This window comes from Lonchura striata, chromosome 4 (genome assembly GCF_046129695.1).
Source record: "Lonchura striata isolate bLonStr1 chromosome 4, bLonStr1.mat, whole genome shotgun sequence".
Taxonomy (NCBI): domain Eukaryota; kingdom Metazoa; phylum Chordata; class Aves; order Passeriformes; family Estrildidae; genus Lonchura; species Lonchura striata.
Window position 1 is genome coordinate 72579339 of NC_134606.1, and position 11735 is coordinate 72591073.

An 11735-nucleotide genomic window follows, 5' to 3' on the forward strand; every position below is an offset into this window, starting at 1 on the left:
TCTGCCCTGTTCAGCCGTTTCGTTTTTCTCCTGCTTGTCAGCTTCTTTCCTTTTTAGCTCAGTGTTTGTCCTTCCCTGAGTTATCTGCCAAGACTTGAACCTCTCCTTGACTGCTTTGTCCTTTTCCTGCATTCCAGAACATCTGCAAGAACTGTGGGGGCACCTTCTGTGAAGCCTGCTCGGTGCACGAGCTGCCCCTTCCGTCCAGCATCAACCCCGAGCGTGTCTGCAACCCCTGCCACCAGCGGCTCATCCAGCAGTATTCCAGCAGCCCCTGGTAGGGAGCGGGTGGCACAGAGGTGACAAACAGCGGCTGTAGCTGACGGTGTTTCTGGAGTTGCTCAGGGGGATGTGAAGACGCTTGCCTATGTGCTTTGGAGGTCGGATGGGAAGCAGCTTCTTGGTGTTTAGAATCTCCTGTTACTAGAACAGTCTGAGCCCTTAAATCAGCCTGTTCTGTGGAGAATTCCATTGGGACTGTCACATGGGGCAGCCCCAAGGTGTGCCTGAGCAGTCTCAGGACTCTGGGAGCCCCTGCCCAAACCAGAGCTGTTGTCCAAATGTGGAAGTCAGGAGTGTTCTCACCCTCACGCATATGGCGTGGGTGTGTGCTGCTGCTGCTGAGCAAAGGCTCCCCGAAACCCAACTGGAGTGTTGGTATTCCTCACACCTGGCTGCACTTGAAATCCCATTTCCCCTTTTCCGTTTGCCCTGGACAGGCTGGCTCATCCTGGGAACCCCAGGCGATGGTGTGAGCAGGGCAGGTGGGCCACCAGTGAACACGTCCTCCCTGCATTTCCCTGTCTCAGGGCTCTGACCAGGGGCTTAGCCTGCACAGGGACATCCCAGACAAAGCTGTGAATGTTCTGTTACCCTCTGTGCTTTAGGGGCTGAGCCAAGTCCCTGTCAGAGGTTTAGGGCCTCTTGGATCCACCTCTCCACCTTGCACACATGGAAATGTTGTTACAATAAACCTGCCGTTTCACTTTTTGTTGGTTCAAAACTAAGTGGGAACACTTCAGAGAGGTTTCATCATTCTTTGTTACTCGTCCCTCAAGGAATTTTGCTAGTCCAAAAAGTGGGGGTGGCTTCCTTGTGTCACAGAAGTGTTTACTCCTTTTCCTCCTGGCACCTCCTGCAGTCTCTGAGACCACAGAATGTCCTGTAGTTTATAGAAAAGGGATGCACTGGCATGACAAATGCACTGGGGCTTGTACAGATGTTGTTTGGGGATAGTGGTTAATGCCTTGGAGGGGATTTTCTAGTCACTAGATTGGCTGGAAGCACATGAGAAACCTCTTGGAGCTGAGGTACTGACACAGCTGGTACTGCTTTGTACCAGAAATCATCTCTCCTAGATCCTTTCAGGACTTGGCATGTTCAGCCACCCAACCTCTATTCTCTGCTCTTTTGCCCCCCATGACAGCTTCCTGACCCATTTCCTTGCTGGTATCCCCTAAGGTATGGCAGGAGTTGTAAACAGAGTTGAAATACCAAAAGCCTGGAATTCAGGTGAAGTCCTGAGTTCTCTGAAGGAGTGAGACGCAGGAGATGGATGGAGAAAACACGGAATTTAGTGTCAATAGTTTTGAGTACTTATTGTACACATCCAACAGTGTGACTCCTCCCCAGAGAAGAAAATAAAACCCAGGCAATGCAGAGGGAGCATTAAACTGGAAATGGAGGATTAAACTCCATGGAGCAGGGAGGTGGCTGAGCCCCTCCAGAGCACAGCACTGTGGTGGCTGCCAGCTCCCTCTGTGCTCAGGTACTCTGTGTGATGCTAGAGTGGGCTCACACCTGGACCTTGGGAATGGGGGGGACAGGTTTTCTGATGTTAATTTTGTTCCACACAATAAAAAATCTTGATCATTCATATCCTGCCTCCTGAGTGGTCTTTCCATCCCATTTGTCTTGGGCAGGAGGTATGAAAGGATTCAGAGCAACAGTGTGCACCTGTGTGAGGTCTTAGATCACTCAGCTGTTAATTGATAATCCTGCTGTTTTATTAATGCAGCCTGATGCACCTGGAGCCCAGGACTGCTCCATCCTGCAGCCCTGGCCATTCCCACTGGAGCTGCTGCTGGTGCAACTCCCCACAGCCCATCACAGTTATTACAAGCTCTTAAACAAGGCTGAACTAATCTTAGCTTGTCCTCCTCGCCGAGTGGTGACACTTGAACCTGATCGTCACGCTCATAGCCACGGAATGTGTTTGCTTGGCCTAAAAACAAGGAAGAGGAAAAATAAAAATCATACACTCCCTCCGTGTGGATGTTTTCCTTTTTTTCCTGTATTTTATTCCCAGTTAATCCTCTATTAGAATGAAATAGTGCAGTTTGGCAGACTCCAGGTGGGACATGCTCAGGTGGGGCTGCAGCACAGGCACACGGGGTGGAGGTGTTTAATTCACCCAGCACAAGCACCAACAGGAGGGAGCTGCCAAGGAAGTGTGGGATGCAGGAAAGCGGTCGGACTGAACTTCCTGAACCTGACTTAAGGACCTTTCCCTGGCCTGGATTACAAAACCAGGATGGCTGGGCCTGCTCTCCCTGCTACAGGCACCAGCGGTTGGGGAGCAGGAACCACCACCCCCACTTCCTGAGGAGAATTTATGGCACAAGCTGTCCACTGTCTTACATGGTCACATCAAACCCCATCCCATCCGAAAGACCAATTACTGTGAGGCCACATCTCTGGGATGTGTTTAGCCATGTTTGCTCTTCTTGCCAGGGAATGTAACCCCCCTCAGAGCTTTTCATGCTGTGGAACTGGCACCTGTGGAATCTGGAGGTGCAGGCTGTGGGATCCAGACTGGACACCTGCTGTCAGGCTGTGGGGGTGGTTCCCTTGAGCCCCTCTACGTTTTACCTTTCAGGCTGCTTGGATACTGCAGGTTGTGAGCCTGGGGCACATGTTGCTACAACGAGAGCAGGAAGGACAGAGAGTGATGTACTCACCAAACCTGCACCTGTGCCACTGTCACTAGCAGTTCTCCTGTCCCGTGGGATGTTCGTTCAGGAACAATTCAATGGCACTGCACTCTGGGCAACGGAAGAGAGGTGGGCTGAGGTCAGACACACGTGTTACATTGGAATTTTTTTTTCCTCTGCAAAGCCCATGGCACATCACAACTTGGAAAGCCACACTCAAGTAATCTCTCTGCACAGTGTACAACAGTAGCTGGATGAGCTGTGCCAAACCCTGAGGTCTCAGTCCCAGGCTTGTAGGATCCCCTCTTTTTTCTGACTTACCCATCTGTGACCCCTCCTTGGCCATCGCTGCAACTGCATCCTCGTGGCTCTCAAAGTGCACATCTGCCTCTCCTGTGGCATCTCCACGGGAGTTATATTCCACCAAGATCCTCGTGGGCCTCAGTGGAGCAAAAAACTGAAAAGCAGGAAAGAGAGTTTGGTAAGGAAGAAACAACAGTAATGAACCCTATTCCTCAGAAACTCAATGCTTTTACTCCCAAAACCCACCAACCCATGGTGGGGGGGAGTCTGAGCTCCTGAGCAGCAAAAGACTGGGTGAAGCTGAGGCACTCCCCAGCCACCTCTCCCACCCCCTGTGAGCTCCTGGCATGGGAACTCCTGCCAGGAACAAAAATCGTCTCACGGCACCAATGTTCTGTACACACCAGTGCAGTTCCATGCACACTGTTAGTGTTTCTGTGCAGTCAGCTACTTGGAAATTTGTTTTAGATTCCCAACGGCTCCTCAAGCCTAGTGATGGATATTGAGACATCTCAGCAAGCCTTAATTTTTTCTTATTCATAGAGAGGAGCAGATCCCTGTTGTGCCTGAGGCCACAGCTTTCTAGAGCCACATGGCACTGAGGACTAACAGACACTAATTAATTAAAAGCTGCAATCCCTGCAGCTGTAACAATTAACTGAGGGTTTGCACAGGTAATGACAGAACCACACTCCATCCGCAGCCTGTTACTCACATTTATTATGTCCTGGACACTAGCGTGGGAAGGAAAACCCCTCATGTGGACAAAGTGCTGTGGTGGCGATGAGGTGTTCTCAGACTCTAAAACATTCCTGGAGCTTTCTGTTCCTTCCCTGCTCAAATCTGTGGAATGGGGGGAAAAAACATCACTAGTGCTTGCAGTGCCCCATCCCTCATGTGAAAGCTGTGGGCACATGGAGTGACATGAAGGGGCCTTGAGTGAGGCCTTGTGACAGGGAGGGACTCACTGATTTCCCCTTCGGCATGGGAGCCTCCAGTGTCTCTCCAGCCCCTGTCTTCAGAGATGGATTCATACTCTCTTCTCACCCTGGAATAGGCCATCAGCTGCTTGCTGTAGGGCATGTGCCTTTGCATCTGGTGCTTTCTGCTCACGTACACTTCTATGTACCTGGAGCCCAAAGGGAGAGAGCACACGGCACACTCAGGGCTTGGAGGAAGTACCTTCCAGGTATGTCCTGCCTTGGCTCTGCTCAGGTACTCTGCTGAGGCGCTGCAGAATTAACTTATTTCACTGGCACAGCTCTCTTTAAGGCTGCTTTTCCCTTGCTGCACTTCTGCAAACCACACTGATTTTTACAAACCCCAAATCTAACACCCGACCCAGCCCCAGAACAGCTCCCAGAACAGACAGACCCACAAGATGCCCAGGGGCACAGGAAATTCTTCAACGGAGTCCTAAGATTCTCCATATGCCTATGAAATTGATGGGATTTCACGAGCAGTGTTAAATCAGGCAATTTCCAGAGCACTGAAGGAACAGTGTGATGAAAAGGAAATATGGACATCCAAGGGAGGGGGCCTTCCAGCCCTCCTGAAGGGAGCAGCCAGAGTAAGGGAAGTAACCCTGTGTACAGGCAGACAGTGCTGACAGCTCAGCCCCCCACTCAGCACTGGGTGCTGCTGGAGGCCAGTTCTGGATAAAACCAGGAAAAATTAACGGGAACCACCTGCCAGCAATTTTGAAAACCTCTCAATTTCTTGGCTAATCACATGGAAATGGAGGTGTGTGAGCCAGATGGATGAGTCAGGTCAGCTCTTGTTCTGACAGAAAAAAATTAACAGTAGATTTGGATTAAGCTCTACTCAAGAGGAGGCAAGTCCAATTAATTAAATTAATTAATTAATCAACCAAATTTTGCCTGTAGAGCAGCTGTTTGCTTTTAGTATGAGCAGGGTGGTTGACAAACACAAGGAAATGCAGTCTGGCAACAGGAAGTAAGGAAACAAAAAGAAAGGAATTGGTGTGCAGGAGGAGAAGTAAGGTTTGGAAAACTCTTTTATTATGTGGGCTGCAGATAGAGTTTCATCTTTATTGAAGTCAGAAAACTCAGAAGGGAAAAGCAGCCTTGGTTGTTTGGGTTTTCTTTTCTGAGCACAGCTCATTTAAAAGCTGTGTAGATGTGGTGCTTACAGACAGGGTTTGGGGCTGGACTGGGAAGTGTTTAGTTTAATAGTTGGACACAACAGTCTTAAAGGCCTTTTCTAACCTAAATGATATTATGGCTCTGGGAAAAGGTGGCCTTATGCTTTGGTTTGAGAGGAAAGAGGCTCTTGTGAGGCAAGTGTGTGGCACAGGGCTCAGTGCTCTGGAAAACAATGGTGTAATTCCCAAGGGAGATGCAGTCCCAAAGAGGTGGGAAATGGTGTGGTGCTGGCCAGTAGTCCCTGCTGGGAATGGACCCCAGCTAGGTGCTTCCAACAGGCACTCCTTGAGAGGAAGTGCTGGCTGTGCCGGGCACTGAGGGGCAGGAGGGCAGCTGCCAAAACTGCCCAAAGCATGGAGGAACCTGCTGCAAATCCAGCAGGAGCACGTGTCTGAAGGAGGCACAGAACCCCTGTGCATTGAGGCCTGAGAAAACTGTGTCTATCCAGTTCCCCACTCTGAAGGCTGTCATCCCTTTTCACTGGGAGGAGAATGAATTACCTAATGAAGTACCTACCTACTTCCCATATATTCCCTGTGCCGTAGCAGGGCCTTAGCCGCCATTTCAGGAGTGGCAAACTGCACGAAAGCTTCTCCTGTTCTTCTGTCTCCCCGGTAAATGAAAGCTATGTCTGTTATTTTCAAACCTACAGATGGCAGGGGAGAAAAAGGCATTGACTGTGGCAAAAACTTGTGCTATAGCTCAGAAAACCCCCTTTCTTTTTCCCCCCTTATTTTTCTGGTTTTTGACAAGCTAATTGGGCAGCCAAATAGTTCTGAAACAACTGCTCATGCTGGCCTAGGTGGCTTTTTTAAACTCCAATTTTTTGCTTTTGGGCAGTTTTAACAGAAGACTTAATTAAAAATTGAATCAATTTGAGGCTTCAAGTAAGTGAATCCAGCTTCTGGACAACAAGCAGATCCACAGCACAAATATTCCTGAAATTTTCTCTTATTGTGGTATTTTTTTTCTGTATTTTTTAAAACTCAAGTCAGATTCAGTGAATTTCACTTTTTGTGCTGTAGAATGTCATCCTGGGGAGCCAAGACCCAGACTGCTCCAGCACTGAGCATGGGACAAGGATTCAAGTGGCATATGTGACCTACTCATCCTGATGTCACGGCTGGGAGCACCCACATTGCATTCATCTGGGCTGTACCAATCACTAAAACCCTTTTTCCTTCTCAAGTTTGCCAAATTATCCACTGGTAGCAATCCAACTGCAGATCACAACATCTGGACCCCTTCCTTTGCTTCCCCTGGCCTCAAAATCAGAGTGCTGGAAGTATTGATCCTGGGTTAGAGCTGGATCAGAGGGGCAGGGAAACTCTGCAGGGTGCTCAGAAAGCCTGTGTGACTTCTGGGGAACAGCAGCTCCTTGTGGTGTTTAAGGTGTTTTGAGTGCTTTGCCTCATCCCTTGAGGAACAACAGCATCAACTTAAGGAAGAGAATGCTTAGTAAAAGAAGGGCATGGCCCAGGCTGAGTTACCTGAGAAGAAATCTGCAATGTCCTCCTCAGTGGAGGTGAAGGGGAGGCCTCGGAGCAGCACAACTCCGTCGCTCATGGCCTGCGACTCGTCCCGCAGGTTCTGCAGCAAGCCCTCCACGTCGCTGTCATGGACCTCAAAAACTGCAAGGAGTGTGGCCACGGAGCGTTTTCCCACAGGGCACTGGAAGGCAGCACTCTGCAGGCACCCTCCTAAGGCAGCTTTCGCCCCCTGCAAAGCTCCATCCCTTTTCCTCCCCCAGCCCATGCTCTGTGGTCCTGCCCCTCTGCTTTCCCTGGCCAGCCTAGGACATTTTGGCCCAGTGGTGGCTGATCTGCTGCTCAGCTCCACCCCAGCGCTCTCATTCCTTGGGGAGTTTCACTGCAGGGTTAACTCCTGCTGCTCCAAACTCACCTTTCACATAGCGTGAGCCCATGTACCTCAGGTGCTTTTCCAGGGCTCTCTGCACGTCTGCTTTGGACTCCAGCTCAATCAAGGCATCCCCCCTGCGCCTCCCATCCCTGTTTAAGAGGAAGTGTATCCCGTTCTCACCGTTTCGAATTCTACAGCCTGGAAACCAAGGGACACACAACACAGGAACATACAGGACAGCATCAGATACAGGGATCTCTATGTCCTGACTGGAGGGCTCTGAGCTCATCCTCTCAGCACTGCAGAACACTTGCATTTCTAACATACAGTCTAACGTCACACTGACTTGCTTTAGTTTGACAGGCTAGCGAGTAATTTAAAAACTTGCATCTGGCACCTGGGAGGATGCAGCACCATATGACAGTAGGATCAGCCATACAAAGGTATGTAAACACTGTGTATTAGGATCAGAAAACAACACTGCAGTTCGAACCAATTAGTAAAAACCTCCAGTTTCTTAAAAAGAGAGAAGTTTGGGCCAGCTATAATGGCCTGTAAGACCAAGACCATTGCTTTGAATTGCCTTTGCTCTGGAGACACTGATCAAGAAGGGAAAGACCTGTCCAATTAAATTTACGAGACCATAAGGATGAGCTTCTAGTCAGTGTCCAACAGTCTAGATGTTGATTATTCCCTTTATGAGTCAGTTGCAAATAATTTTGCAACAGTAATAAGACCTCATCTTTCTCTGTCTAACGGTCTCTAAATGTTCCTTCTGTTAAGCAGTCATGAACTAATGGGCTAATACCAGCATGCAGAACAGTTACGCAGGAAAATGAACACCCATACTATCAAAGAAGGTAAGGACATCTTCCTCGGTGCACGAGAACGGGAATCCCTGCGCCCTGACGAGGTAAACAGTGTCGCTCTCCGCCTTGGGTGACGCGGGCTCCTGCTCTGCGAGACGACCTTCGTGGGACGGAGCATCTGTGACCTGGCGCGGACGCACGAGAAAAGCCCCGGGTGAGAAGCGGGAGGCCGCGGTTTCCCACAGGGGTCGGTGCCCGCCATTTTCGCGCGGCCGTACCTGGCTGTACGCGCGGAGGGCAGCGGGGAGCGGGGCCAGCACCGGGGCCGGGGCCGGGACGGGCCGGGGCCGGCGCAGCGCGGGCGGCAGCGCCGGGCCCCGGCCCAGCAGCAGCGCGGACAGAGCGCGGCGGGCGGCGGCGACCACGGCCATGCCGGGGACCGCGGCTCCGCCCCTACGACCTTCCTTCCTTCCTTCCTTCCTTCCCGGCAGGCGCTGCACGGGAAGCGCTTCCCGGGCAGCGCCGGCTGCCCCCGGGGCTGGGGGCTGCCCGCCCTCTGCCCGCCCTCTGCCCGCCCTCTGCCCGCCCTCTGCCCGCCCTCTGCCCGCCCTCTGCCCGCCCTCTGCCCGCCCTCTGCCCGCCCTCTGCCCGCCCTCTGCCCGCCCTCTGCCCGCGCTGCCGCTCGCCGGGACGGGCGGGTGTTCCCGGCCTTTTCCTGTCGCAGAGCTTGGCTTAGAATGGCCTGGCTTGGAACGGAACTTAAAGATCATCCCGCTCCACCCCCTGCCATGGGCAGGGGCGGGTACCACTAGACTAGGTTGCTCCAAGCCCCGTCCATCCTCGACATGAACACTTCCAGGGATAGGGCAGACACAGTTTTCCTGGACAATCTGTGCCAGGGCCTCACAGGGAAGGGTTTCTTCCCAATATCCCATCTAACCCTGCCTTCTGTCAGTGTGAAGCCATTCCCCCTTGTCCTGTCACTCCAGGCCCCTATGTAAGTAGTCTCCCATCTTTCTTGCGGTCTCCCTTCAGACACTGGGTACCCTGAAGCTTTTTTTTTTCCAGGCTGAAAACATCCTAATTCTCCTAGCTTCTCACAGCAGAGGTGCTCCCTCCCTCTAATAACCTTGGTGGCCTCCTCTGGACTTGCTCCAACAGGTCCATGTCCTTTCAGTGCCGAGGACCTCAGGGCTGGATGCAGCATTCCAGGTGGGATCTCACCTGAGCAGGGCAGAGGGGAGGAATCCACCTCTCCCCTGCTCCCCACGCTGTGGGGATGAGCCCAAGGCACAGATGGATTCTACCAATATAAAGTTGTAGGTTGGGCTTCATCACTGACAAGCCTTTTACAGCCCTTCCCTGGAGACTGATTTTCCAGGAGAGATGATTTTCTCCCCCTCACTCCCATCCCTGCTTGAAGGTCTCAACAGGCAGAACCTGTTGGTGAAAAATATTCCCCTTCCAGGTGGTCTGGGAAGACAGTCCTGCTGTCATTGCTACATCCAAGAGGGATAAGGAGGAAAGAGCTGGCACCAGCATGTCCTAATTGCACATGTGGGAAAGGTAAGTTGTGCTGAACCCGGAAATTTTTTTTAGGATGAAGCAAAACGAGTAGGAAAAGGCAAGCTGGAATCCCAAACCCCAACAGTGGAGCAACCCAGTGAGGGAATGTTGAGGCTCAGATCCAGGAGGAGGATGGGCCAGGGCCAGCAGGACTCCAGCTTGATCTGGAAGATCAGGAGAGCCATGACGGCCAGGATACTCCTCTCTTCTCCAGTACCCTACAGCTGTAGCCTGGGGGTCGCCAAGTAAGAGTTGCAATTTCAGCTGCAGACTGTCAGACCCAAAATACAATCTTGGGTTTTCCAGCACAAGTCTTTCATCTTGCTGTGCTGCCAACACACTAATTTATCAGAAGCCTTGAACGTTTCTTATCACCATTTTGAAAATGTGAACAAGCTACTTCATGCCACCCTCTTGCTGCTGGCTGATGCTTTTGTAAACTGTTCCTTGTAACAGCCTTTCACGTGACAGACTATAACCCTGAGAATTGCACAGCCTCTTGGCAACAGCACTCTTAACCCTTCTGGGTTTTCAAGGTAAATCATGTATTATGCACATTTTCAAAGGAATGTTGACCTCAGTGCCCAAGTGGTTCACATTCCAGTCTTTTGTGGCCTACTTGCCAGGTTTCTCTTCAAATACTCTTTAAATAAGCAGGCAAATGTTATAGAAGAAAAAAAATTGAGATAACTGTAGGAATTCATCTTGAGCACTTATCTATATCTAGATTGGCTTTTGTGCTTTCAGTTTAACTGAATAAGCAGATCCCTAAATCTTTGGGACTGAGGGAATGTTAGGGGCCTTCCCTTCTTCCCCTGTGATCCAAGCAGGCTGCAAGGAAAAGTCTTGTGAAGGGATGCACATCTTCCACCCATTTTAGCTTTGATTTGCTTATTTCCCAAGTACAGAAAAAACACTGCTGCTTGTCTGGCAGCTTGTCAGGCTTGTGAGAGTTACTTTTAGAGGGCACCGTGTTGTTGGGCAACTGCTGGCACTGAAGTTTCCATGGAATCTCAGAGCTTCCTTAGTTACATGTCAGATCAGAGTCTCTGCACCTGTGGGAGAATACAAAGGTCATCCTAGGACAAGAGAGTTTGCGTTTATTCACTCGACAGAATTGCTGTGAAATGAAGTTTCCTTAGGAGAGGGAATCTGCCTCTGTAAAAACAGCAAATCTCAGGAGACGCCTCCATACTACTGTGGACCAAGGGTTTATCTGCCTTGGAGAATTTATCTACCTGGCAGAATGACTTTTTTCTTAAACAGGTTGTTGTTAAGAACAACCGATACCAGCTATTCTTTAGTCTGATCAGACTAAAAATGAAGATCAGAAAATCATTGGATGTGATGCTAAGACAAGTGTTTATACTGGGAAGCATTCCTCATCCCTCTTTGTAATCTGCTATTAAGAAAAATTGAACTTCTGTTCTCTTGTAGTATTTTCCAAAATTATTTGTACGCTGTATTATTTTTCAAAACAAAATGTTGCTTCCCTTTTTTTTTTTGTATTCCCAATCCTATATACATGCTCAGTTTTGCAATCTCATTTTTTTTTATGCCGCTTTCAGCTGGAATGCTCTGTGTTTACCGAGCTGTGCTGAAAAGCTGAGAACTTCAACGCGGGACCGAAGCACTTTGCCAGCCCGAGGGCCTTTCCAGAGGAATTCTTGAGGCTCTGCAGCACGCTGGGTAAACAGAGATGACAGAGGCGAGGCCACAGCCGTGCCTTCCCCTTACCTTATGTAAGGCTGCAGCTCCCTGCCAGCCCCTCGGGCCGGCGGCGGCGGAGGAGAGCCCTTCGTGTGACCCTCAGCCATCCCCACCAGCCCAATATTAATGCGAGACATAAAGCCTGCACGTTACATAAGCCTCTCTCCTGGCCAAGTATCTCCTACTGCAGCAACCGACGTTTAATTTTAACTTGCCACTAAAAAATAAAACACTCCGTGGGTAGGAGGAAGTGTATGGGTGGAAATGGGGAACGGAGGTTATTCGTGTTCCGACAGCAATGTGCCAGAAAGATCAGTGATGTATTTCTGTTTGATTTACAAGGCCAGCGTAGTTTGACAGCATCTGTGGCAGAGTGCTCCCAGACCCAT

The 11735-nt window shown here is 50.4% G+C and overlaps 2 protein-coding genes and 1 long non-coding RNA gene across 5 annotated transcripts in view; 2 read left to right on the plus strand and 1 right to left on the minus strand.

Moving 5' to 3' along the window:
* Positions 1-1876, plus strand: part of RUFY3 (RUN and FYVE domain containing 3) — a 30793-nt gene extending 28917 nt beyond the window's left edge. For all 3 annotated transcript variants that reach the window (XM_077783078.1, XM_021529561.3, XM_077783079.1), the window contains one exon: positions 138-1876. In XM_077783078.1, the coding sequence (XP_077639204.1) occupies positions 138-281 (144 nt within the window). In that variant the 3' untranslated portion in view covers positions 282-1876. The remainder of the gene's footprint in view (positions 1-137) is intronic.
* A 108-nt stretch (positions 1877-1984) lies between these two features.
* Positions 1985-8501, minus strand: GRSF1 (G-rich RNA sequence binding factor 1). Its single transcript, XM_031504659.2, has 10 exons — positions 8349-8501; positions 8111-8255; positions 7304-7459; positions 6892-7032; positions 5918-6047; positions 4205-4365; positions 3952-4079; positions 3255-3390; positions 2961-3044; positions 1985-2224 (listed from the first exon to the last, which is right to left on the minus strand). The coding sequence occupies exons 1-9, from the start codon at positions 8499-8501 to the stop codon at positions 2986-2988; spliced, it is 1209 nt and encodes a 402-aa protein (XP_031360519.2). The 3' UTR covers positions 1985-2224; positions 2961-2985.
* A 230-nt stretch (positions 8502-8731) lies between these two features.
* LOC144246238 (uncharacterized) lies at positions 8732-11581 on the plus strand. The gene is made up of 3 exons (XR_013339908.1): positions 8732-9067; positions 9539-9636; positions 11205-11581. It is a non-coding gene; the product is annotated as an uncharacterized LOC144246238 (long non-coding RNA).
* The last annotated feature ends 154 nt before the right edge of the window (positions 11582-11735 follow it).